This window comes from Tamandua tetradactyla, chromosome X (genome assembly GCF_023851605.1).
Source record: "Tamandua tetradactyla isolate mTamTet1 chromosome X, mTamTet1.pri, whole genome shotgun sequence".
Classification (NCBI taxonomy): Eukaryota; Metazoa; Chordata; class Mammalia; order Pilosa; family Myrmecophagidae; genus Tamandua; species Tamandua tetradactyla.
The window spans coordinates 24,497,938-24,525,342 of NC_135353.1; the positions used below are offsets into that span (position 1 = coordinate 24,497,938).

General features: G+C 39.2%; 1 protein-coding gene and 3 pseudogenes across 1 annotated transcript; all 4 read left to right on the top strand.

Annotated features, from left to right (window-relative positions):
* The first annotated feature begins 10,876 nt into the window (after window positions 1-10,876).
* LOC143671720 (uncharacterized) lies at window positions 10,877-16,339 on the top strand (annotated as a pseudogene).
* A 304-nt stretch (window positions 16,340-16,643) lies between these two features.
* Window positions 16,644-18,656, top strand: LOC143671721 (uncharacterized; annotated as a pseudogene).
* Window positions 18,657-19,403: 747 nt separating this feature from the next.
* On the top strand, window positions 19,404-20,955 carry LOC143671722 (uncharacterized; annotated as a pseudogene).
* A 1,151-nt stretch (window positions 20,956-22,106) lies between these two features.
* LOC143671723 (uncharacterized) lies at window positions 22,107-23,268 on the top strand. Its single transcript, XM_077146922.1, is given in 3 exon segments — window positions 22,107-22,197; window positions 22,377-22,724; window positions 22,727-23,268. Coding segments are annotated over 3 exon segments (981 nt in total).
* The last annotated feature ends 4,137 nt before the right edge of the window (window positions 23,269-27,405 follow it).

The following is a 27,405-nucleotide window of genomic DNA, read 5'->3' on the forward strand; positions in this document are numbered from 1 at the left end:
TGTGCAAATGTCCGTTTGTGTCTTTGCCCTTAAGTCCTTTGAGTAGATACCCAGCAATGGTATTGCTGGGTCTTATGGCAATTCTATATTCAGCTTTTTGAGGAACCGCCAAACTGCCTTCCACAGTGGTTGCACCCTTTGACATTCCCACCAACAGTGGATAAGTGTGCCTCTTTCTCCGCATTCTCTCCAGCACTTGTCATTTTCTGTTTTGTTGATAATGGCCATTCTGGTGGGTGTGAGATGATATCTCATTGTGGTTTTGATTTGCATTTCTCGAATGGCCAGGGACATTGAGCATCTCTTCATGTGCCTTTTGGCCATTTGTATTTCCTCTTCTGAGAGGTGTCTGTTCAAGTCTTTTTCCCATTTTGTAATTGGGTTGGCTGTCTTTTTGTTGTTGAGTTGGACAATCTCTTCATAAATTCTGGATACTAGACCTTTATCTGATATGTCATTTCCAAATATTGTCTCCCATTGTGTAGGCTGTCTTTCTACTTTCTTGATGAAGTTCTTTGATGCACAAAAGTGTTTAATTTTGAGGAGCTCCCATTTATTTATTTCCTTCTTCAGTGCTCCTGCTTTAGGTTTAAGGTCCATAAAACCGCTTCCAATTGTAAGTTTCATAACATATCTCCCTACATTTTCCTCTAACTGTTTTATGGTCCTAGACCTAATGTTTAGATCTTTGATCCTTTTTGAGTTAACTTTTGTGTAGGGTGTGAGATACGGGTCTTCTTTCATTCTATTGCGTATGGATATCCAGTTCTCTAGGCACCATTTATTGAAGAGACTGTTCTGTCCCAGGTGAGTTGGCTTGACTGCCTTATCAAAGATCAAATGTCCATAGATGAGAGGGTCTATATCTGAGCACTCTATTCGATTCCATTGGTCGATATATCTATCTTTATGCCAATACCATGCTGTTTTGACCACTGTGGCTTCATAATATGCCTTAAAGTCAGGCAGCGCGAGACTTCCTGTTTCGTTTTTTTTCCTCAAGATGTTTTTAGCAATTCGGGGCACCCTGCCCTTCCAGATAAATTTGCTTATTGGTTTTTCTATTTCTGAAAAATAAGTTGTTGGGATTTTGATTGGTATTGCATTGAATCTGTAGATCAATTTAGGTAGGATTGACATCTTAACTTTATTTAGTCTTCCAATCCATGAACACGGTATGCCCTTCCATCTATTTAGGTCTTCTGTGATTGCTTTTAGCAGTTTATTGTAGTTTTCTTTATATAGGTTTTTTGTCTCTTTAGTTAAGTTTATTCCCAGGTATTTTATTCTTTTAGTTGCAATTGTAAATGGGATTCGTTTCTTGATTTCCCCCTCAGCTTGTTCATTACTAGTGTATAGAAATGCTACAGATTTTTGAGTGTTGATCTTGTAACCTGCTACTTTGCTGTACTCATTTATTAGCTCTCGTAGTTTTGTTGTGGCTTTTCCCGGGTTTTCGACGTATAGTACCATATCATCTGCAAACAGTGATAGTTTTACTTCTTCCTTTCCAATTTTGATACCTTGTATTTCTTTTTCTTGTCTAATTGCTCTGGCTAGAACCTCCAACACAATGTTGAATAATAGTGGTGATAATGGACATCCTTGTCTTGTTCCTGATCTTAGGGGGAAAGTTTTCAATTTTTCCCCATTGAGGATGATATTAGCTGTGGGTTTTTCATATATTCCCTCTATCATTTTAAGGAAGTTCCCTTGTATTCCTATCTTTTGAAGTGTTTTCAACAGGAAAGGATGTTGAACCTTGTCAAATGCCTTCTCTGCATCAATTGAGATGATCATGTGAATTTTCTGCCTTGATTTGTTGATATGGTGTATTACATTAATTGATTTTCTTATGTTGAACCATCCTTGCATACCTGGGATGAATCCTACTTGGTCATGATGTATAATTCTTTTAATGTGTTGTTGGATGCGATTTGCTAGAATTTTACTGAGGATTTTTACATCTATATTCATTAGAGAGATTGGTCTGTAGTTTTCTTTTTTTGTAATATCTTTGCCTGGTTTTGGTATGAGGGTGATGTTGGCTTCATAGAATGAATTAGGTAGTTTTCCCTCCACTTCGATTTTTTTGAAGAGTTTGAGGAGAGTTGGTACTAATTCTTTCTGGAATGTTTGATAGAATTCACATGTGAAGCCGTCTGGTCATAGACTTTTCTTTTTAGGAAGCTTTTGAATGACTGATTCAATTTCTTTACTTGTGATTAGTTTGTTGAGGTCATCTATTTTTTCCTGAGGCAAAGTTGGTTGTTCATGTCTTTCCAGGAACCCGTCCATTTCATCTAAATTGTTGTATTTATTAGCGTAAAGTTGTTCAGAGTATCCTGTTATTACCTCGTTTATTTCTGTGGGGTCAGTACTTATGTCTCCTCTCCCATTTCTGAGCTTATTTGTTTGCATCCTCTGTCTTCTTCTTTTTGTCAGTCTTGCTAGGGGCCCATCAATCTTATTGATTTTCTCATAGAACCAACTTCTGGTCTTATTGATTTTCTCTATTGTTTTCATGTTTTCAATTTCATTTATTTCTGCTCTAATCTTTGTTATTTCTTTCTTTTTGCTTGTTTTGGGATTCATTTGCTGTTCTTTCTCCAGTTCTTCCAAGTGGACAGTTAATTCCTGCAATTTTGCCTTTTCTTCTTTTCTGATATAGGCATTTAGGGCAATAAATTTCCCTCTTAGCACTGCCTTTGCTGTGTCCCATAAGTTTTGATATGTTGTGTTTTCGTTTTCATTTGCCTCGAGGTATTTACTAATTTCTCTTGCAATTTCTTTTTTGACCCACTCGTTGCTTAAGAGTGTGTTGTTGAGCCTCCATGTATTTGTGAATTTTCTGGCACTCCGCCTATTATTGATTTCCAACTTCATTCCTTTATGATTCGAGAAAGTGTTGTGTATGATTTCAATCTTTTTAAATTTGTTAAGACTTGCTTTGTGACCCAGCATATGGTCTATCTTTCAGAGTGATCCATGGGCACTTGAGAAAAAGGTGTATCCTGCTGTTGTGGGATGTAATGTCCTATAAATGTCTGTTAAGTCTAGCTCTTTTATAGTAATATTCAGATTCTCTATTTCTTTATTGATCCTCTGTCTAGATGTTCTGTCCATTGATGAGAGTGGTGAATTGAAGTCTCCAACTATTATGGTATATGTGTCTATTTCCCTTTTCAGTGTTTGCAGTGTATTCCTAACATATTTTGGGGTATTCTGGTTCGGTGCATAAATATTTATGATTGTTATGTCTTCTTGCTTAATTGTTCCTTTTAATAGTATATAGTGTCCTTCTTTGTCTCTTTTAACAGTTTTACATTTGAAGTGTAATTTGTTGGATATTAGTATAGCCACTCCTGCTCTTTTCTGGTTGTTATTTGCATGAAATATCTTTTCCCAACCTTTCACTTTCAGCCTATGTTTATCTTTGGGTCTAAGATGTGTTTCTTGTAGACAGCATATAGAAGGATCCTGTTTTTTAATCCATTCTGCCAGTCTATGTCTTTTGATTGGGGAATTCAGTCCATTAACATTTAGTGTTATTACTGTTTGGATAATATTTTCCTCTACCATTTTGCTTTTTGTATTATATATATCATATCTGATTTTCCTTCTTTCTACACTCTTCTCCATACCTCTCTCTTCTGTCTTTTCGTATCTGACTCTAGTGCTCCCTTTAGTATTTCTTGCAGAGCTGGTCTCTTGGTCACAAATTCTCTCAGTGACTTTTTGTCTGAGAATGTTTTAATTTCTCCCTCATTTTTGAAGGACAAGTTTGCTGGATATAGGAGTCTTGGTTGGCAGTTTTCCTCTTTTAGTAATTTAAATATATCATCCCACTGTCTTCTAGCTTCCATGGTTTCTGCTGAGAAATCTACACATAATCTTATTGGGTTTCCCTTGTATGTGATGGATTGCTTCCCTCTCGCTGCTTTCAAGATCCTCTCTTTCTCTTTGACCTCTGACATTCTAACTAGTAAGTGTCTTGGAGAACGCCTATTTGGGTCTATTCTCTTTGGGATGTGCTGCACTTCTTGGATCTGTAATGTTAGGTCTTTCATAAGAGTTGGGAAATTTTCCGTGATAATTTCTTCCATTAGTGTTTCTTCTCCTTTTCCCTTCTCTTCTCCTTCTGGGACACCCACAACATGTATATTTGTGCGGTTCATATTGTCCTTCAGTTCCCTGATCCCCTGTTCAAATTTTTCCATTCTTATCCCTACAGTTTCTGTTTTTTTTTGGAATTCAGATGTTCCATTCTCCAATTCACTAATTCTAGCTTCTGTCTCTTTAAATCTACCATTGTAGGTATCCATTGTTTTTTCCATCTTTCCTACTTTGTCCTTCACTCCCACAAGTTCTGTGATTTGTTTTTTCAGTTTTGCTATTTTTTCTTTTTGTTCAGCCCATGTCTTCTTCAGTCCTCCCTCAATTTATCGATTTCGTTTTTGAAGAGGTTTTCCATTTCTGTTCATATATTCAGCATTAGTCGTCTCAGCTCCTGTATCTCCTTTGAACTATTGGTTTGCTCCTTTGACTGGGCCATATTTTCAATTTTCTGAATGTGATCCATTATCTTCTGCTGGCGTCTGGGCATTTAGTCATATTTCCCTGGGTGTTGGACCCTGCAGGTGAAAGATTTTTCTGTGAAATCTGTGGGTTCTGTTTTTCTCATCCTGCCCAGTAGGTGGCGCTCATGGCACACGTTTGTCTGTGGGTCCCACCAGTAAAAGCTGCTGTGGCTCCTTTAACTTTGGAAAACTCTCGCAGTGGGCGAGGTTCGCCAGCCGAAGCGGCTTGGAAGAGTGCCAGCCGGCCCGGGGATCCGAACGCAGGGAGGGTCGCCGGCCGCCACAGCCCCGGAGAGCGCCCGTCTGAATCTCCTAGTCAGCCCGGGGTGCCAAGCGTCGCGGGAGTGTGCCAGCCGCTGCGGCCTGGGAAAGTGCACCGTTCCCAGCCGGACCGGAAAGTCACATGTCTGGAAGGGACCCCGGTCACCGTTCTCCGTGGCCTGGGGATCTCCTATCCAATTCTCCCAGTTGGTACGGGGGGCTGCACGTGGGGGGGTCGCCAGACACCGCGGCTTGAGGGGACTGCCTGTCCACTTCTCCCAACTGGCCCGGGAAGGAGGAAGGGAGGGACGCCGGCTGCTTGCCGCCCCGCCTGGGGAAGCCTGCGCCCCTCGACGATCTCACCAGAGCGGGTTCTCCCAGCCAGTCAGCCATTCCAGGATGGGGTACGCTGTCTTTTTGATCTCTGTCGTGGCTCCGGGAGCTGTTCTGTATTGTTTCTACTCCCCTAGTAGCTGTTCTGGAGGAGAAACTAAGATCCGTGCGTCTTACTAAGCTACCATCTTCTCCAGAAGTCTCTCTTGTTTTTAAATAGAGGTAATAAAGAGGAAAATCCAACAGGTACCTATTTACAGATACTATAATCAAAGGGGAATTGTCTAAAATGTTGTCATTGATATTCCAATCTTTACAGACCCTACATTTCATAGTGTATTTAAGAGTTTTTAAAACCCCATATTTTTGTCCGCAACAAGTGGAAGACCTCAGGTGGTAACTTTTAATATAAATTTTTCTGCATGTGCGTTACAATTCTCCACATTGACTGATTAGCAACAGTGCCACGTATAAAGATCACACATGATGCCAGACACCAACATGAATCTTGATTTTATACTTCACTCAACAAAGCATGGGGGAATTTCATGTATTTCATACACAAGTGAGAGTAAGAAGGACTTAATTAAACACGTAAAAAATACTGTTTGGAGAGTGATAATGGATGGCCCCTTTGTCATTGTGGTTTAAACTGATTTTTATGCTTTGCAAAATGCTGTAAGACTTACTGTTCCATTATTACATAATGACTTCAACTACTACTGTGTTTTTAAATGACCATTTCTTTGATGTGGTAAATGAATCTCTTGTGATATAGAGTGAATGGAAAGCATAGAATAGTGGTAGAATGGAAAAAATTTTTTGAAATAATGGGACAAATTACTAGATTATGTTTCCTGTCAGCTGAAAGCTAAGTTGTTTGCTATATATGGAATGACTGTGTGTGTGTGTGTGTGTGTGTGTGTGTGTGCATAGGTAGACAGATGTATGCATGTATGTATGTATGTATGCATGTATATATGTATGTATGTATGTAGGTGTATACCTGCCTGCTAAAAGGACCATGGTAAAAATATATCTTGGAAACATCCTCCATTAGTAAATAACTAAAGGATTTGCATACTGATGAACAAAAAACCTAAGGTAAATCCTTTTATCCCTTTGTTGGGAGCAAGACATTGTATGAAGAAATATATATTCCTGAGAAATGAGAGCATGTGAAGCACATTAACAATCATCTGTACAAACATTTCCTATAGTTAGACTCCTCTCACTGTGAAAGGTTCCAATAGAGATAGGAAAGACAAGAGTTAATAGAGGTAATTCAAGAAATCTACTGTAATATTAGGGTCTATGGTGTGTTAAAATAATGAATTAGCATTCAAAGATTGGATAAATATACAGAGATCTAGCCATAGGAGGTTATGCTTTTAAATTAAGAGTATTGCTGTCCTCCTTATATACAGGAACACTTAGTAAGTTAGAAACAAGATCGCTGAAATGCTGCAGGATGAAAACTTAAGATATTAGGTAATGGGAGCATCAAAAAGGAAGAGAAAACACGTTCAAGAGTTTGAAGGGATTACTAGCAGGAAGCCTATAAAATACGAATACTAGGAAATACCCTTGCCTAACTAAACAGCTGACTAGGAAAAGGAACCGAGCTGAATGTAATGCAACCTGTGAAGAATTTCATTTGTGCAACAGAAAATAATCTATGAAAGACATTAGTTTAAAACAAACAAAGGAAACCTCGTGGGAACTCAACCGGACACTTCTGCTTGCTACAGATATGCAGTAATATCAAAATGTCTGTAGTCATTAGAAATCAACAGAAGTGCTAATCCTAAAAATATAAAATACATTATGCTTTTGAAAATGTGGGGTTCAAAAGTACTATAATGAAACTGGGACATGTTTTCAGTGTGAAGTATTTGCTTTTTCATCTCAGTTGGTAAGGTTTCACCATAAACGTCTATGCAAAACGTCAAATTTTTATCTTTCTGGTGGTGAAGAATATACGCAATGAAAATTTAAAGCAGAAGGAGTTCCAGGGAGATGGCCTAAAAGGGTAACTCGAGTTCAGGCCTGCTCCACAGAAAAAGTTAGAGAAGGGATGGGAGGGTGACTGAGAGGGCAATTCAAGAGTGCAGCTGACCTGGGAGAGCTTTCTGCACCATATGTGGGAGCCCTGGTTGCAGAGGCTGAGGAACTGAGAAGCAGAAAGCTGGAGTGGAGGCGCAGAGGCGCGGAGCCTGCGGAAGTGCACAGACAGGGAGATGGGGACTAGCAAGTAAGCCAGGCCGTGTTCCTTGAGCAGGCTACCCTTGCCATCACCGCCCTCCAACCCACGACTCACCTCACACCCCACAGATGTGAACCCTGTCACCCGCCCCCACTCCCTACTCTCCAAGTGCCCCTGCCCCACCAACCCCCAGCGCGCATGCCTGCCCCACACCCCCATCCCAAGTGCAGCCCAATCCACCTCTCCTGCACCCCTCCTGAGCACTAAAACCCCCTCCCGCCGTAGCCTGCAGGCTGTTGCCAGTGCATAAAACTGACAGCACATACCTTCATACCCAGGTTACACCCATCCCCCACCCATAGAGGCTCAGAGCCTCACCCCGCCTCCCCTGGATCTCTGCGAGTCAGTTTAGGGTACTCCTAGACCCGTGCATGCACCTGCACCCCCAATCACATCCTTCAGCTCTGGGAATATTAGTTTCCAGCACTCCTAGACCTGTGCATGCACACGGTCTTCAGTCACACTTTCCAGCTCTGAGAAAGAGATAACCTGCGAAGCCAGGTCACATCTGCCCCTCTCCACGAAGGCATAATGCTGACCTGCTGTCACAGCTCTACACGGGTGCACAAAGGGCCCCATGCCCTACACCAGCATCCACCACGGCTACGCCCCCCAGACCTGTGCACTCGCACAACTACCACCACCCTAGACACTGGGCGCCCACGTTCACAAGCCCTAACTTAATATCACCAACCTGTGCCTATACCTGTGCTGCAGCATTATTCATAGCAGCATTGTTCACTATCGCCAAAAGATGGAAGCAAACCAAATGCCCATCAACGGACGAGTGGGTCAACACAATGTGGTATATACATACGTTGGAATATTATGCAGCAGTAAGACGAAATGACTTCTTGAAGCACATGACAAGATGGATGAGCCTTGAGGACATAATGCTGAATGAAATAAGGCAGACACTAAAGGATAGAAACTGGATGATTCCACTTTTATGACCATCATAAAAACAGAATCAGAGGCTTTTAATACAGAATATAGGGGACTTAGAGATACATAGAAGGTAGAGATGGATGAACGGTTATCTAATGAGGTTGAACTCCAGTGTAAGGGAATAGATGGATGTGAAGGTGGTTCTCTAGTGCGTCCATAAGTAATGTTACCGTATTGCAGAAGAACAAGTTTGAAAGCGATTGTATAGATCTACCTGTCCCACTGATTAATGCTAGAAATATAAATTTGTTTTTGCAAGAATTACTTCTTGCAAAAGTATGATTCGTGTATACAAAGAGAGTTGAAGTCCAAGGTACAGGGGGGAAACTGCTATTGCATGCTATGGACTGTTTTCAGAAGGAAACCATCAGCGCTACCACAGCAATAGCAGAGGTAAATAATGGGATGAGGGACAAGAGTTAGGAGGTTTAGTTTTCCTATTTAGTAAGCATGTGTTCATTGGTTTTCTTTCGCTTGGGAACAATGAAATTATCTAAAATTGAGAATTTTGATGGACTGTGGACTCGGGCACTATATATGATGCCTAATGAGTGCAGGTGGCTGAAGCATGCACTGACGGGAGAAGTACATTGGTGAACGATGGTGTGTACTTATGAATGAAGGTTGTGCTTCTACAAAAGGGAATGAAGTCGTGAGGCATGCAACAGTGTGAATGAGCATGTGGTGGGACATTTGGTGAAGCAAAATGAGCCAGAAACAAAAGAACAACAATGGTATGGTGTCCTTTAGAAAATGTTTGTAAGTAAAGAGGGGCCTGGATTGTAAGCTTTTAGAGCAGACACATTAAGTCCCGAGTGGTAATTATTGTTTCTAGATTTTGAGAGGCTGTTTTATATAGTTATAACCTGATATTCAGAGATAAGAACGAAAGCCGATCAGGTTGGTGTTAACGTAATTCAGAACATAGGGGTAAGGAAGACATTGTCTATATTTTAGACCCACACATACTCTTTAAGACCATAGGAAGAAAGGTTTATTTGGTCTGGAACTGAAATTTTCTGTAGCGCATAATCTAACTCAACCTATCTGTATAGCTCATTTGAACAATAGAAACACAGGAAGCCCAGAATAAGAAAGAGGTCCTTTAATCCCGTATAGGTTAATGCAATGCCTGAATACATCCTAGATTATAGTAAGCAGATAATCAAAAAGTAATGGCAAAGTCCCTTGAGCGATAGGAGATAAATATGGAACTATTAAACCTTACCAACAGGGAATCCCCTGATACTGTGTCAGACTTTAGGGACACCCAAATCAATAGGCCATGCCCTTGATCCTGAGGCTTCCTCTTGTGACGCTTATGTAGGCAGCAGAGAAGCTTAGACCACCTATAGGTATGCCTAAGAGTTACTTCTGGAGGACCTCTTTTGGTGCTCAGATGTGGCTTCACTCTCTCTAATCCCAACTCTGTAAGTGAAATTGATGCCCCCTCCCCTACGTGAGACATGACATCCAAGGGTGAAAGTCTGTCTGGTGACATGGAAGATGACTCCCAGGGATGAGCCTGGCCATGGCACTGTGGGATCAACAATGCCATCCTGACCAAAAGGGGGAAAAGAAGTATTACAAATAAGGTATCAGTGGCTGCGAGAGTTCAAGTAGAGTCTAGAGGCTACTCTAGAGATCACTCTTACTCAAACTTCAGTTAGACGTTGGTACCTATCATAACTTGCCAAACCCCAACCAGGACCATTCCAGCCAATCCTAAAGAACACCTAGGGCAATATATAAGATTTACAAAGGTTCCATACATTAGGGTAACATTCCAGAATCCTACCACTTCCAGATGGGTCCCTGGACCAGATAAGTCCTGAAACCTAAAAGGGCCAGCCTTTCCAGAACACCAGCAAGTTCCATCTCCCAACCTCTTATTGACAGCCCTTCTCACATGAAAAAGGTAGAATGAGCATAGTCCAAATACCCCTAAAAAGTGGTAGAAAGATCAAAGTTGATAGTGGAATTATGCAGAGAAGTTAGGGTTTGACAAATGAATATGATTGCTGAATCATTGTACTGATATTTCTTTTAGTCTCCAGTATTGTAACCCATACCGAATTCTGAAGTATGTTGTACAACCAATTGTGGTGCTGTGCTTTGAAACTTATTGCCTTTTTTGTATATATATAGGTTATTTTTCTCAGAAAAAGAAAAAAAATCGATTGTGATGATAAAAAAAAATCTGAGCCTTCTAGCCTCCTATATTCTGGAGCAGGTGAAGGGAAAAATGCAAGAGAATCATATAGTAGCCCATGACAAATTCTGGGATATGTCCTGTAACTACTTGTGGAATAGCGCTTTGAAAACTATCGCTTTTTTTGTTTCTTTGCTTTGTATATATATTGTACTATACGATTAAAAAGTTAAAAAATATTTTAAAGCAGAATAGAGAGAGAACAAGTGCTGTCTGAAAAGTATCAGAAGACTCTTGTAGCTTTAATTTCTTCAGATTATCCTGCTGGAGTAAGTGATGTATGGTAAGCTATCCAAATACCCAGTGTGTTTTTTTTTCATGGCCCATTGGCAACTTAATGGCACAGAGTCTCTGTTAATGGAATTATGTTAAAGATATTACCTGAGCATGTTGCGGGGGCGGGGATATTCATAGTCAAAGCACCTTCTCTGTTCAACTCAGATTGCTTCTTCCCTTCTGGTATTAGATATCTATTGCTGCATAATAAATTACTCAAACGTTAGTTTAAGGCTTCTACATTTTTATAAAGTAGAGGCAACTTGTTTACTGTCATGAGAACAGTAGGTTCTGCAGTCATCTGAAAGATTAACTAGGTTGGGGCAGCCATTCAGAAGTTGGCTCTCCACTCTGATGTTGGCAGGAGGTCTCAGTGCCTTGGTGTGAGGGCCCTTCCATAAATTGCTCTAGTGTCCTCAACGACATAGCGCACACCTTCTCCCAAAGCCAGCAATCCAAGGGAGACAAATGACGTAGCAGCAGTGCCTTTTATAGCCGAGTCCCAATACGACATCACTTCTTCCATATTCGGTTCATTAGGAGAGAATTACTGAGTCCCAAACACATGTAATGGAAGGAGAATTAAGGTTCACCTCCTGAAGTGAGGAACAGCAAAGAATTTGTGAATATATTTTAAAAGTCACACACCCCATGCTTCCATGTTTCTGCTAGTGTTTTCTTTCTTTCCTTCCATTTATTAAGTCAAGCAGTGTATACCCTGGGCAACGCATTATCATCACTGGAAAACTAATATTCTAGTGGATGTTTTGAGTGAAAGACAGAAAATATTATTGAATGTCAGGAAAGGGGCTTTGGCTTCCATCTTTGAGGCCCTCATTTTTATCTTCTGACGAGCAAATAAATTCTCTTACCTCTGCTGCTGTAAAAATAACTTGTCACTGCAGTGGTTATTGGGCCAACACAGACTGGCTGACATAGAGGCTAATGAGAAGAGCCTCGCCGGCAGAAGTACACATGGAGATTTCGCTTCTGACTGTCATTCAATATTAAACCTAAAATCCTGGAACTAAGCTATAAAACATGCAGTGAGTATCCTTCTAGGTGCATGTGTTGATAGGGTCAAATGCTAGAAGGGGGATCAATTGATTAGTTGGCCAATGCATTGAGAATTAAGTAGATATTGTCAAATTGTCCTCCAAAAGTATTGTACCAGCATACGCACCCACCACAGTGTATGAGAGTGTCCCTGTCTAGATGTCTGTCAGATGATTTGTCTGTTTGATGATACTGCGTATTATCATCAAACCGTTTCATCTTTCTCTTATGAGAAGAACCATGGCTATTTTCACCATATTGGCAGGCAGAAGTTGGACGAACATCTGCAAACACCTTTTATTTGTTGCATGGGCAGGTACCAGGAATCGAACCGGGGCCTCCAGCATGGCAGTGAGAATTCTACCACTGGGCCACCGTCGCACCACCCTGTAAACACCATCTAAGGAGTGTTCCTTGATTATACTTTAGTGATGGTATTTTCAAACATTTTTTTAATTGTAAAATAGAACATATATACAAAAAAGCGGTAAATTTCAAAGTACATTTTAATAAGGAGTTATAGAACAAATCTCAGCATTTGGCATAGGTTACAGTTCCACAAATTCAGGTATTTCCCTCTAACTGCTCCAAGACCCTGGAGACTGAAAGGAATTATCATTTAAATGATTCAGCAGCCACACTCATTTAAAAAATCCTGTCATCTCTATTGCAACTCCTCCTTTGATCCTTCTCACAAGCTTTAGAAATATTGGGACAATGTCCATTCTAACTTCTTCATGTTGAAAAGGGCTGTTGACATTATGGGGTAGGGGCATCCAACTGGATGATGTTCTTCTAGAGACTGGTAACTCCTGGTTTATCGGGCCTAGGAACCATCTGGAGGCTTTAGGTTTCAGAAAAATAAACGTATTGAGTGAAACATTTGTAAGACGAGTCTCTGATATATCCCTGGATATTCCTTAAGGTTTACAGGTTGGGGCTCGGCATACCATGGCAGTCAGCAATATCTAGCTGAAGCTTGCACAGGAGTAATGTCCAGAATAGCCACTCGACTTGATTTGAAATCTCTTAGCCACTGATACCTTGTTTTGTTACATTTCTTTTCCCTGTTTTGGTCATGTAGGCATTGTCAATCCCACGTTGCCAGAGAGACTCACACCCCTGGACATCATGTCCCATGTAGGGAGGAGGGTAATGATTTTACTTGGAGAGTTGTGCTTAGAGAGTGAGTGACCACATCTGAGCAACAACAGCGTTCTCTGGGAGTCACTCTTACACATAATTATAGGTATTCTTAGCTTCTCCATTACAGAAATAAGTTTCATAAGAGCAAGCCTCAAGATCAAGGGCTTAGCCTATTAATTTGGGAGTCCCTAATGTTTGAGAGTGTATAGTGATGGTACTTTATTCAGTGTATAATAGTAGCATACAGATACTGGGGTCAGAAAAGTGTGAGATTGTTCAAAGGGCAATAGAAAGTAGCCTAGTTGATAAGTGCTGGGAGTATAAGTAGGGGATTGGAAATCAGTGTAGTTTCAGGAGTAGGGCTTTAATAGTCCAGGGAGTTGAGGCTGGGATATACCTGATGCCCATGGAACCGAATGTCACGCAGGCAACACTGAGTAGATTAGCATAGAACTGAAAAGTACCTTAGGTTAACATCCATTAGAAGCTCAAGTTTGGGCACATGTTCTATGCATCTAGGGCATGGCACTGCCCTGATGCACCCAATTTGTGGCCAGGCTCTATGGAAGCTGGGACAGAAGAACTAAGGTAGAAAGTTCTCAGGCTTCTTTGAGTTTGTCTGATGTCCTTCTTTGACAGGACATGTGCTGTCCTGAGTATAGCACATGGACCTGAGGGCAGAAGCTTATGAGAAATCCATGAGACGCTGCTTCCCAGGAAGGATACTCCTGGTCTTATTTCTCATAGATTCTGACTCTAGGGCTACTTTTCATCATTGACGCGGTCTTATACCTAATCTTTCACCCAAGGCGCAGTTCTGTGGGTCTGATTTTCCAGTGGGTGTTCAATTAAATCTACAGCATCACTTGCTTCATATCCATACTGTGAGGGATGGGAATAGCCATATGGACAGTTCCTGTAGCTCTGGACTGTGTTTTGCTGTGTCTGTCATAATGGGATATTCTACGCCTCCCAGTTTCTGCCACCCTAATACTTTGATAATTTCCACTGTCCCATGATTCAATTCTCTCACACTTTTACTAGATGGCAGCTTTCTTTCATCTATGACCTCTAGTCTTACTTTACCTGAAGCACGGTCCTCTTCCATCCAATGCTTAGCTTTGAAATCCAAGCATTAACAAAACAGTGAATGTAAGAGTACTTTCTCTGTAATTCATTTTATTTTCCTGGAAATCTAATATATTACCTTTTGTCCGTGAAACTATGAAATAATGTATTTTACTCCACTTCCTATGTTTTGATAAAGTGTGTGGAAGTCAAAAATTGCCCTTGGAATAACATTAGCCAAACTTACTTGCTGATATTAGTGAATAATATTAATGTATAAATATTTTCCTACAAAAGTAGGTCCTAAAATTAGCATTTTCCAACCACTATTTCATTTCAGACCAGTAAACTTTTCCAGAGATGCAGAAGGGATTTGGAAAAGAGGGTATAAGACTCATCTGGTCTCAATGAGGAGAGGGATGGTGTAAGACATGAGGGGAGAGTGACTGGTGGGAAATTGTCCTTGTTTTCTCTAGATTGATAATCAGAGCACTCGCTGGTAATTATGCAGGATAATTTAAGAAAAATCACCATAGTCTTCAGGTGAAACAAACATATAAAGACAGGTCTTGCTGGTTGACAACCCTGTTCAGTTATCATTTTAACTTGAGGTTCTCTTACATGAAAATATTCCAGTAAGCAGTTTCATTACTCCCACTTCTACATTTCTTTCCTTGGTGCTTTTTAACGTAAGTTTTTTCAGTTTTAACATGACAAACTTTGTTTTGGCTTAACCTCAGGAATTATATATTCTAAATAAATGTAGAAATAATTCAGCACACTAATCTAAGTGTAGAATTGATTCACACTCCTTCCATAGAATAGAGGAAACTAGTCCTGATTTTTGGTTTTGCTCCCATATTTCAAAAAATAAAACGCATGTGGGAAGTTTAGGTGAAGTAATTGCAATTGTGAAGTTATAAGATGTTGAGGGGCCAATAGTCCAAGGAATCAACCAGAAGTCTCCCGTGGTGGCTCATTATCGTACTTCCCGTCTTTATTTTCACCAGGATATCGAATTGAGAATCCTAACTTGAGCTTCCCATTAGACAACGGTGAATACTCATTGGAGAAGGATTTACAGAATTCCAGAGAAGTGACACAATTTCTTGACTCTCAGACAGGTAACAAATTGTCCATTAAACACCAGAGAAAGAAGCAAGGAAAAGTTCAGCCTTTTTCAGGGTCAAGCTCTTTGAGATACTCTCTAGGAGTTCCTATCTTTCCACTAGAGGTAAACCCAATACATGTAACTCACTCACTTTCTACCTGATGGCATCTGCAATTTCTGTTTTTCTTTTAGGCTTTCATCTCGAGAGAGAAAATGAAGAAAATACTTCAAAACAGATAAAGCTAGAGGATACATATTTCTAATTTTTACTTTAGAGGGGACCCCTATCCATGACCTCATTTCACAAACATATTACAAACACTTGAAATATCAACATGAAATCCACCCAGACGATCTACACTCAGATTTCACAAAGCTTGTGGATGATCAGAGCTACTTTCTAGGAGAAAAACCTGAGGTCTCTAACCTGGAAGAAGCTCTCAATCCCAGTCCCCATGAACAAAAGTGTCCAGGTGGTAAACCCCATAATTCTCAGAGTGTAGACTGTTTTGCTCAGAATTCACAAGTTTTGGGGAACCAGAAATCCCATTCAGGCAAAGAACTTCACAAGTGCCCTGAATGTGGGGAAAGTTTCCTTCGTATTTCAGACCTTTCTAGACACCAACGACTTCACACAGGGGAGAGACCCTATGAGTGCCCTGTATGTAAAAAGAATTCGCTCGACAGGCATACCTTAGAGCGCATCAAAAAAGACATTCTGAAGTTGAAACTTATACATGCCTAGAGTGTGGCAAGAATTTTCATCATAGATGCAGTCTTAAAAGACATGTGACAACTCATACAGGTGAAAAACCTCATAGATATGAGAGTTGTGGGAAAAGTTTTTTCAACTGACAGCTCTTACTTTGCACCAGAGAACCCACACTAAAGAGAAGCCTTTTAAATGCGGTTACTGTGGGAAAACCTTTACACAGAAGCCAAGCCTTGTGACTCATTTTAGAATTCATACAGGGGAGAAGACATACAAGTGTAATCATTGTTCTAAATGTTTCAGACAGAGGACAGGCGTGATTGTACACCAAGTCAGTCACTTTAAAAAAGATATCTTTAAGAGTTTTTGAGGGAAATATGTCCTATTGAAACTGACATTAACTCATGAAAGTCTTCACATAGCACTTAACCACAGCAAACTTTTTGTCTTGAAAGAAGTTTTGTATGAACTTATAAGAACAATCTCTTTTTTTTTACTAATTTTAGAAATCATCTTCCAAATCATATGAGTGCTAGTGTATTTATCTACTCTTGCAACTGTCATAGGTTTGACTTATCCTGTCTCAGCAAATCGTTTCTTAATTACATATTAATGTTTGCCTCTCAAGCCAACCATATTATAGTTGTAAGCCCACAGCATATAAATGATTAATGATGGGTTATCCTGTGAGCCATGGATGGGCCTAACTGATCTTTATTGCTGCTATGTTTTAGTAATGTTGAAATATAAATGCCCTTACTTGTTCAATCCCACATACCAGTTGTTAGAACAACTTGGCGCTGCTTCATGAACTGTGGCAACACACACTCCAATTGACTCCCACCCCCAACCTAAAACTGAGGCACTCGACTCTGTACAAGCATCGTGCTCTGTTTATGTGTCATGTTTAGTATTTAACGCAATCCATTTTAACTGGTTGTATTAGTTACCATCAAAATAGGAGATGTACCCACCATCTGTATCATAATCAAATGACTGAAATTTTACAGGCTGGAGAACATCAATTATTCATCTCTTTATTAAAATGCTTGCATATGGTAAACTTTAGCATATATTGTCAGTATTTAGATTAAAAGTGCCAAATAGTTCTTGGAAACATGAACATGCTTAGAATATTTAATGGATGGTTATGCTTCTGAACATTTCAAAAAGATAAGGGTAAACAAGGTACCAACCTCATAAGTACTATTAAGGGAAAATAAGAGTACTTTCCTAATAAGTACAATAAAGATGCAATGAACAGCAGGCAGAGTTCTCGCATGCCATGCCGGAGACCCCGGTTTGATTCCACGTTTGACTGCCCATACGAAAAAAAAAAAAAAAAACAAAGAAAGAAAGATAAGTTTAAATGAAGTATACTTAGATACTTAGATGCAAGTACTACGCACGATAAGCTTTCAGTAAATATAAGCATATTGCCTTTTGATTTTTCGTTGAATTTTAAAGCTATGCATTCAAGACTATCCATTTTTATTTTCACCAGGCTATCCAATTCAAAATCGTAACATGAGCTTCCCATTGGACAATGGTGAATACTCATTGGAGAAGGATTTACAGAACTCCAGAGAAGTGACACACTTTCTTGACTTTCAGACAGGTAAGAAATTGTCCATTAAACACCAGAGAAAGAAGCAAAGAAAAGTTCAGCCTTTTTCAGGGTCAAGCTCTTTGAGATACTCTCTAGGAGTTCCTATCTTTCCACTAGAGGTTAACCCAATACATGTAACTCGCTCACTTTCTACCTGATGGCATCTGCAATTTCTGTTTTTCTTTTAGGCTTTCATGTCGAGAGAGAAAATGAAGGAAATACTTCAAAACGGATAAAACTAGAGGATACATATTCATTATTTTTACCTTAGAGCGTACCCGTATCCATTACCCCATTTCACAAAAATATTACAAACACTTGAAATATCAACATGAAATCCACCCAGACGATCTACACTCAGATTTCACAAAGCTTGTGGATGATCAGAGCTACTTTCTAGGAGAAAAACCTGAGGTCTCTAACCTGGAAGAAGCTCTCAATCCCAGTCCCCATGAACAAAAGTGTCCATAAGGGAAACCCCATAATTCTCAGAGTATAGACTGTTTTGCTCAGAATTCACAAGTATTGGGGAACCAGAAATCCCATTCAGGCAAAGAACTTTACAAGTGCCCTGAATGTGGGGAAAGTTTCCTTCGTATTTCAGACCTTTCTAGACCCCAAGGACTTCACACAGGGGAGAGACCCTATGAGTGCCCTGTATGTAAAAAGAATTCGCTCGACAGGCATACCTTAGAGCGCATCAAAAAAGACATTCTGAAGTTGAAACTTATAAATGCCTAGAGTATGGCAAGAATTTTCATCATAGATCCAGTCTTAAAAGCCATGTGACAACTCATACAAGTGAAAAACCTCATAGATGTGAGAGTTGTGGGAAAAGTTTTTTCAACTGACAGCTCTTACATTGCACCAGAGAACTCACACTAAAGAGAAGCCTTTTAAATGCAGTTACTGTGGGAAAACCTTTACACAGAAGCCAAGCCTTGTGACTCATTTAAGAATTCATACAGGAGAGAAGCCATACAAGTGTAATCATTGCTCTAAATGTTTCAGACAGAGGACAAGCTTGATTGTACACCAAGTCAGTCACTTTAAAAAAGATATCTTTAAGAGTTGTTGAGGGAAATATGTCCTATTGAAACTGACACTAAATCATGAAAATCTTCACCTAGCACTTAACCGCAGCAACCTTTTTGCCTTGAAAGAAGTTTTGTTTGAGCTCATAAGAACCTCTTTTTTTTTTTACTAATTTTAGAAATCATCTTCCAAATCATGTGAGTGCTAGAGTATTTATCTACTCTTGCAACTGTCATAGGTTTCACTTATCTTGTCTCAGCAAGTCGTTTCTTCATTACATTAAAATATGTGCCACTCAAGCCAACCATATTATAGATGTAAGCCCACAGCATATAAATGATTAATGATGGGTTATCCTGTGAGCCATGGATGGGCCTAACTGATCTTTATTGCTGCTATGTTTTAGTAATGTTGAAATATAAATGCCCTTACTTGTTCAATCCCACTTACCAGTTGTTAGAACAACTTGGCGCTGCTTCATGAACTGTGGCAACACACACTGCAATTGACTCCCACCTCCAACCTAAAACTGGGGCACTCGACTCTGTACAAGCATCGTGCTCTGTTTATGTGTCATTTTTAGTATTTAACGCAATCCATTTTAACTGGTTGTATTAGTTACCATCAAAATAGGAGATGCACCCACCATCTGTATCATAATCACATGTCTGAAATTTTACAGGCTGGAGAACATCAATTATTCATCTTTTCATTAAAATGCTTGCATATGATAAACTTTAGCATATATTGTCGGTATTTAGTTTAAAAGGGCCAAATAGATCTTGGAAACATGAACATAGTTAGAGCATTTATGGATGGTTATGCTTCTGAACATTTCAAAAAGATCACGGCAAACAAGGTACCAACCTCATAAGTACTATTAAGGAAAAATAAGAGTACTTTCGTCATAAGTACAATAAAGATGCAATGAACAGCAGGCAGAGTTCTCACTTGCCATGCCGGAGACCCCAGTTTCATTCCTAGTTTGCCTGCCCATTCAAAAAAAGAAAGAAAGTAAAGAAAAGATTAAATGAAGTATTCTTAGATGCAAGTACTACCCACGATAAGCTTTCAGTAAACATAAACATATTGCCTTTTGATTTTTCGTTGAATTTTAAAGCTATGCATTCAAGACTGTCCATTTTTATTTTCACCAGGCTATCCAATTCAAAATCCTAACATGAGATTCCCATTGGACAACGGTGAATACTCATTGGAGAAGGATTTACACAATTCCAGAGAAGTGACACACTTTCTTGACTCTCAGACAGGTAAGAAATTGCCCATTAAACACCAGAGAAAGAAGCAAAGAAAAGTTCAGCCTTTTTCATGGTCAAGCTCTTTGAGATACTCTCTAGGAGTTCCTATCTTTCCACTAGAGGTTAACGCAATACATGTTACTCCCTCACTTTCTACCTGATGGCATCTGCAATTTCTGTTTTTCTTTTAGGCTATCATCTCGAGAGAGAAAATGAAGAAAATCCTTCAAAACAGATAAAACTAGAGGATACATTTTCATTTATTTTTACCGTAGAGGGTACCCCTATCCATGACCCCATTTCACAAAAATATTACAAACACTTGAAATATCAACATGAAATCCACCCAGATGATGTACACTCAGATTTCACAAAGCTTATAGATGACGAGAGCTACTTTCTCGAGAAAAACCTGAGGTCTCTAACCTGGAAGAAGCTCTCAATCCTAGTCCCTATGAACAAAAGTGTCCAGGAGGAAACCCCATAATTCTCAGAGTGTAGACTCTTTAGCTCAGAATTCACAAGTTTTGGGGAACGAGAAATCCCATTCAGGCAAAGAATTTCACAAGTGCCCTGAATGTGGGGAAAGTTTCCTTCGTATTTCAGACCTTTCTAGACCCCAAGGACTTCACACAGGGGAGAGACCCTATGAGGGCACTGTATGTAAAAAGCAATTCCCTCGACAGGCATACCTTAGAGCGCATCAAAAAAGACATTCTGAAGTTGAAACTTATAAATGCCTAGAGTGTGGCAAGAATTTTCGTCATAGATGCAGTCTTAAAAGACATGTGACAACTCATACAGGTGAAAAACCTCATAGATGTGAGAGTTGTGGGAAAGCGTTTTTTTCAACTGACAGCTCTTACTTTGCACCTGAGAACTCACACTAAAGAGAAGCCTTTTAAATGCAGTTACTGTGGGAAAACCTTTACACAGAAGCCAAACCTTGTGACTCTTTTAAGAATTCATGCAGGGGAGAAGCCATACAAGTGTAATCATTGCTCTAAATGTTTCAGACAGAGGACAAGCTTGATTGTACACCAAGTCAGTCACTTTAAAAAAGATATCTTTAAGAGTTGTTGAGGGAAATATGTCCTATTGAAACTGACCCTAACTCATGAAAGTCTTCACCTGGGACTTAAGAGCAGCAACCTTTTTGTCTTAAAAGAAGTTTAGTTTCAGCTTATAAGAACTACTTCCTTTTTTTTTTTTTTTTTACTAATTTTAGAAATCATCTTCCAAATCATATGAGTGCTAGAGTATTTATCTACTCTTGCAATGGTCATAGGTTTGACTTATCCTGTCTCAGCAAGTCGTTTCTTCATTACATTAAAACGTTTGCCTCTCAAGCCAACCATATTATAGTTGTAAGCCCACAGCATATAAATGATTAATGATGGATTATCCTGTCAACCATAGATGTGCCCAACTGATCTTTATTGGTGCTATGTTTTAGTAATGTTGAAATATAAATGCCCTTACTTGTTCAATCCCACTTACCAGTTCTTGGAACAAGTTAGCGCTGCTTCATGAACTGTGGCAACACACACTGCAATTGACGCCCACCCAGAACCTAAAACTGAGGCACTCGAATCTGTACAAGCATCGTGCTCTGTTTATGTGTCATTTTTATTACTTAACGCAATCCATTTTAACTGGTTGTATTAGTTACCATCAAAATAGGAGATGCACCCACCATCTGTATCATAATCACATGTCTGAAATTTTACAGTCTATTGAACATCAATTATTCATCTCTTTATTAAAATGCTTGCAGATGGTAAACTTTAGCATGTATTGTCGGTATTTAGTTTAAAAGTGCCAAATAGTTCTTGGAAACATGAACATATTTAGAGCATTTAATGGATGGTTATGCTTCTGAACATTTCAAAAAGATAAGGGCAAACAAGGTACCAACCTCATAACTACTATTAAGGGAAAATAAGAGTACTTTCCTAATAAGTACAATAAAGATGCAATGAACAGCAGGCAGAGTTCTCACTTGCCATGCCGGAGACCCCGGTTTGATTCCTAGTTTGCCTGCCCATACAAAAAAAAAAAGAAAGAAAGAAAAGAAAAGATTAAATGAAGCATACTTAGATAAAGTACTACTCACGATAAGCTTTCAGTATATATAAGCTTATTGCCTTTTGATTTTTCGTTGAATTTTAAAGCTATGCATTCAAGACTATCCATTTTTATTTTCACCAGGCTATCCAATTCAGAATCCTAACATGAGCTTCCCATTGGACAACGGTGAATACTCATTGGAGAAGGATTTACACAATTCCAGAGAAGTGACACACTTTCTTGACTCTCAGACAGGTAAGAAATTGTCCATTAAACACCAGAGAAAGAAGCAAAGAAAAGTTCAGCCTTTTTCAGGGTCAAGCTCTTTGAGATACTCTCTAGGAGTTCCTATCTTTCCACTAGAGGTTAACGCAATACATGTTACTCCCTCACTTTCTACCTGATGTCATCTTCAATTTCTGTTTTTCTTTTAGGCTTTCATCTCGACAGAGAAAATGAAGAAAATACTTCAAAACAGATAAAGCTAGAGGATACATATTCATCTATTTTTACCTTAGAGGGTACCCCTATCCATGACCCCATTTCACAAAAATATTACAAACACTTGAAATATCAACATGAAATCCACCCAGATGATCTACACTCAGATGTCACAAAGCTTGTAGATGATCAGAGCTACTTTCTAGGAGAAAAACCTGAGGTCTCTAACCTGGAAGAAACTCTCAATCCTAGTCCCCGAGTACAAAAGTATCGACTTCGGAAACCCCTTAATTCTCAGAGTGTAGAATGTTTTGCTCAGAATTCACACGTTTTGAGGAACCAGAAATCCATTCAGGCAAAGTACTTCATAAGTGCCCTGAATGTGGGGATAGTTTCCTTCGTATTTCAGATCTTTCTAGACACCAACGACTTCACACAGGGGAGAGACCCTATCAGTGCACTGTATGTAAAAAGCAATTGGCTGGACAGGCATCCCTTAGAGCACATCAAAAAAGACATTCTGAAGTTGAAACTTATAAATGCCTAGAGTGTGGCAAGAATTTTCGTCATAGATGCAGTCTTAAAAGACATGTGACAACTCATACAGGTGAAAAACCTCATAGATGTGAGAGTTGTGGGAAAAGTTTTTTTCAACTAACAACTCTTACTTTGCACCAGAGAACTCACACTAAAGAGAAGCCTTTTAAATGCAGTTACTGTGGGAAAACCTTTACACAGAAGTCAACCCTTGTGACACATTTAAGAATTCATACAGGGGAGAAGCCATACAAGTGTAATCATTGTTCTAAATGTTTCAGACAGAGGACAAGCTTGATTGTACACCAAGCCAGTCACTTTAAAAAAGATAACTTTAAGGGTTGTTGAGGGAAATATGTCCTATTGAAACTGACCCTAACTCATGAAAGTCTTCACCTAGCACTTACCGCAGCAACCTTTTTGTCTTTAAAGAAGTTTTGTATGAGCTCATAAGAACAACCTCTTTTTTTTACTAATTTTAGAAATCATCTTCCAAATCATAGCAGTTCAAGAGTATTTATCTACTCTTGCAACTGTGATAGGTTTCACTTATCCTGTCTCAGCAAGTCGTTTCTTCATTACATTAAAATATTTGCCTCTCAATCCAACCATATTATACTTGTAAGCCCACAGCATATAAATGATTAATGATGGATTTTCCTGTCAACCATGGATGTGCCCAACTGATCTTTATTGGTGCTATGATTTTGTAATGTTGAAATATAAATGCCCTTACTTGTTCAATCCCACTTACCAGTTGTTGGAACAACTTGGCGCTGCTTCATGAACTGTGGCAACACACACTGCAGTTGACTCCCACCCCCAACCTAAAACTGAGGCGCTCGACTCTGTATAAGTATCGTGCTCTGTTTATGTGTCATTTTTAGTATTTAACGCAATCCATTTTAACTGGTTGTATTAGTTACCATCAAAATAGGAGATGCACCCACCCTCTGTATCATAATCAAATGTCTGAAATTTTACAGGCTAGAGAACATCAATTATTCATCTCTTTATTAAAATGCTTGCATATGGTAAACTTTAGCATATATTGTCGGTATTTAGTTTAAAAGTGCCAAATAGTTCTTGGAAACATGACATAGTTAGAACATTTAATGGATGGTTATGCTTCTGAATATTTCAAAAAGATAAGGGCAAACAAGGTACCAACCACATAAATACTATTAAGGGAAAATAAGAGTACGTTCCTAATAAGTACAAGAAAGATGCAATGAACAGCAGGCACAGTTCTAGCTTGCCATGGCGAAGACCCCGGTTTGATTCCTAGTTTGCCTGCCCATACAAAAAAAAAAAGAAAGAAAGAAAAAAAAAGATTAAATGAAGTATACTTAGATGCAAGTACTACCCACGGTAAGCTTTCAGTAAATATAAGCATATTGCCTTTTGATTTTTCGTTGAATTTTAAAGCTATGCCTTCAAGACTATCAATTTTTCTCAGAGTCTAATTGTTGTAATCTAGAAGTATATATATATGTGTGTATATATATATATATATGTATATAAAATGTTCTTAATGATGATTTTAAGTTTTGTCCTTTTGCAGTTTTCATGTTATTCTTTGACCCAAGAGTTGGACAGTGCTGACCTTGTCCTCCTAATTTTTGGTTTGTACTGCATGTTGATTAAGAAACGAAGTTCCTTATATTTATAGTTCATTTAAGTTTTCTTGACCACCTATATCTGGTAAAAGTTAATAAGTATCCTGAAGAACATAGAAAATAAGTGTTTTATTTATAGGGCACATATCTAGAATATAGTTTTGGACCTCCTTCAGTTTTCATTGTCCAATAACGCCTTCTCAGAGGTTAGCAAAGCCTGGACCCATACTTTTAAGGGCACGGTATATTAAAATATTAGACAAATATTGATATATTTTAAATATTTACATTTAACTAACATGTTTAAGACCCAACACAGGAATGTACGAATTACTGTAGTTTATTTCAAAAATCTAAAATTTGAGTCCTTTTATGAAAGTCATGCTATTAACTGTTGGCCCTGATAGAGGCCAGTTTAACCCTACTTTGAAGTTCATTCTGTAGTAATTCTCTAGCCATGTCTTACCAACTAGGTCCCTTTCTTAAGAATGAGAGAAATTAGAGAGTGAGCAAGAAAGAGTTAAAGCCCTCTCATCTTGGTCTGGGTTGGGGGGAAAACACATTCTCTGTCTTATCTCCTGAGATAGTAGAGTTGTCCTTGGGCAGGGAGGAGTCCCTACTCCTAAGATATTTCTCTCAAGGTGTTCCCCCTAATGGTAAGGTATCCCCTACATACCCCAAGGGAACAAGAATGAAATAAGGAAATTCATTATTCTTATCCCAATTCTTCCAGTTTTAAGCTGCGAGAAAGTATAATTTGCACTGGAAATCTCTTCCAAATGTTTGTTAGAAAAATGTCCTTGACGAATCTGCAAATCATGGTTTCTTTGTCATTTATAGCAATTTTAAAACATGGCCTCAGATCTTTTGCTAATCTCCCTGTGGTTGGCAGAATGGTGCCCCCTAAGGATTTCCGTGTCCTAAAACCTGGAACCATGAATGTGTTTCCGTTCGAAACAATAGGGGTTATGCAAATGTGATTAAGTTCAGGATCTTGAAATCAGATTATGCCCACTGTTCAACTTTACTATCCCAAGTTTTCTTATCAGAGAAAGACGGAAGCAGGAGAGTCAGGGAAGGAGAGGTGGTGACAGGAACAAAGTTTGGAATTCTGCCATTGCTGGAAAAGGCCAGGAGACATGAATTGCACGAAGCCTCTAAACTTTTGTAAACTCAAAGAACAGATTCTCCTCTAGAGCCTCCAGAAGGAATGCAGCTCTGTTGGCATCTTGATTTTAGCCCAGCGAGACCCAGTTTGGACTTCCGACTTGCAGAACTTTATGGGACTTCCGACTTTCAGAACTTTAAGATTATAAATAAATTTGTTGTTTTGAACAACTGAGTTTGTGATATCTGTTACAGCAGCAACTGGATCGAATACGCTTCCCATCAAGAGGTGTGATCTGTGTTCCCTACCCTTAGATCTGGGCAGGTTTCAGGCTGCTACTAATTGTAGCAGGCTGAATTGGTAGCACTTGAGTACAGCAGGAGAGATGCGGTGCAAATTCTGCTAGGTCTTAAAAGACGTGCAGTATCCATCTTTTCCACGATGAGTCAAAGGAAACAATTTGTGCCCCAATTAAATAATCTATGTCTGCTTTAATTTGATTTCATCTCTGTACGTGTGTGTGATTATTTTGGAGGTCGATCTGCGCTGTGTTTGCTTCAATATTGTCTCAGGGTTCCTTATTTGACTTATGAACTTGTACTCATCTTAGTTTGGAAACCTCACATAATTGTTTCTCTGTGGATACAGTCTGCTCTTAAAAGTCACTTTGCTAACCCTCTGTAATCTAGTGAAACAATTTCTAAGTTAGTAAGATTTTCACAATTTTGGGCTTTCAAAATTATGGAGCAAAAACACGAAAGCCACCCTCTAGCATTTGGCTTGCTAAATTTTCTGTTTTACTTTACTATTTAATACTGAAAATACATTCATAGAATGTGTTGTTGTGGCATAGAATATGTTATTCTATTTTACACATAGAAAATGTGTAAACGGTCATTGGGAAAAATAAAAATGTATAGAGGACATAGAGAGAAAAGCCCAAGAGGCCCCCTTCTCCGGTTCTACTCTCTAGAGACAGCCCTCTTGTTTCCTTTTTATCCATCCAGATAGTTAAGCATAAAAAGATATTTTCCAGTTTTTTTCAAAAGTAAGACCATATTACATACATTGTACTACAGGCTGGTTTTCTTCATTTTATCTATATTGGCCATCTTTGCACACTAGCCCGCAGAAATTCACCAAGTTGTTTTCAGTGGCTGCCGCATAGTCCATGGAATGGATTCTCAATTTATTCAACCAGTCCCTATTGATATACATTTAAGTTGGTTCCCAATGGGTAACCCGTTTTCAAATGAAGAAGGCAGGTGAATGTTTGAGGAGGGTAATGTCCACCTCAGACTGACATAAAACTATTGGATAAAAGAGAAGGTGGACACAGTTTGGTCATGTTTATCTGAATTATAAGCAGGGAAAGCATCTTCATGTGCAAGATCTTTACAGATGGAATGCTGGAACTGGAACTACAGGTAGATCACTTAACTGGGTATTTTCAAATTTGTTTTGGATGAGGAGGAGGGATTACAATACACTTGGATCTAAGAACATCTTTCTTTCGGTTTCAATATTAGAAAAGGTTTAAAAGTGGTGCTTGTCTGGTTGAAGGACAGGTCTAGGCCTAGAGCCAATCCCATTAGTTTCACCCAGATGGACTTCAAGAAATCCATGAACCCCCCGAAAAGGCAACTCACTGGCTTATACCGGAGTGAAATGCATACCTGGAAGAGGGCCCAAACTCCCTCCCACCTCCCTCTTCTTTTTAACATGGGGATGAGGCTGCAATGCAGAAAACAAAGAATA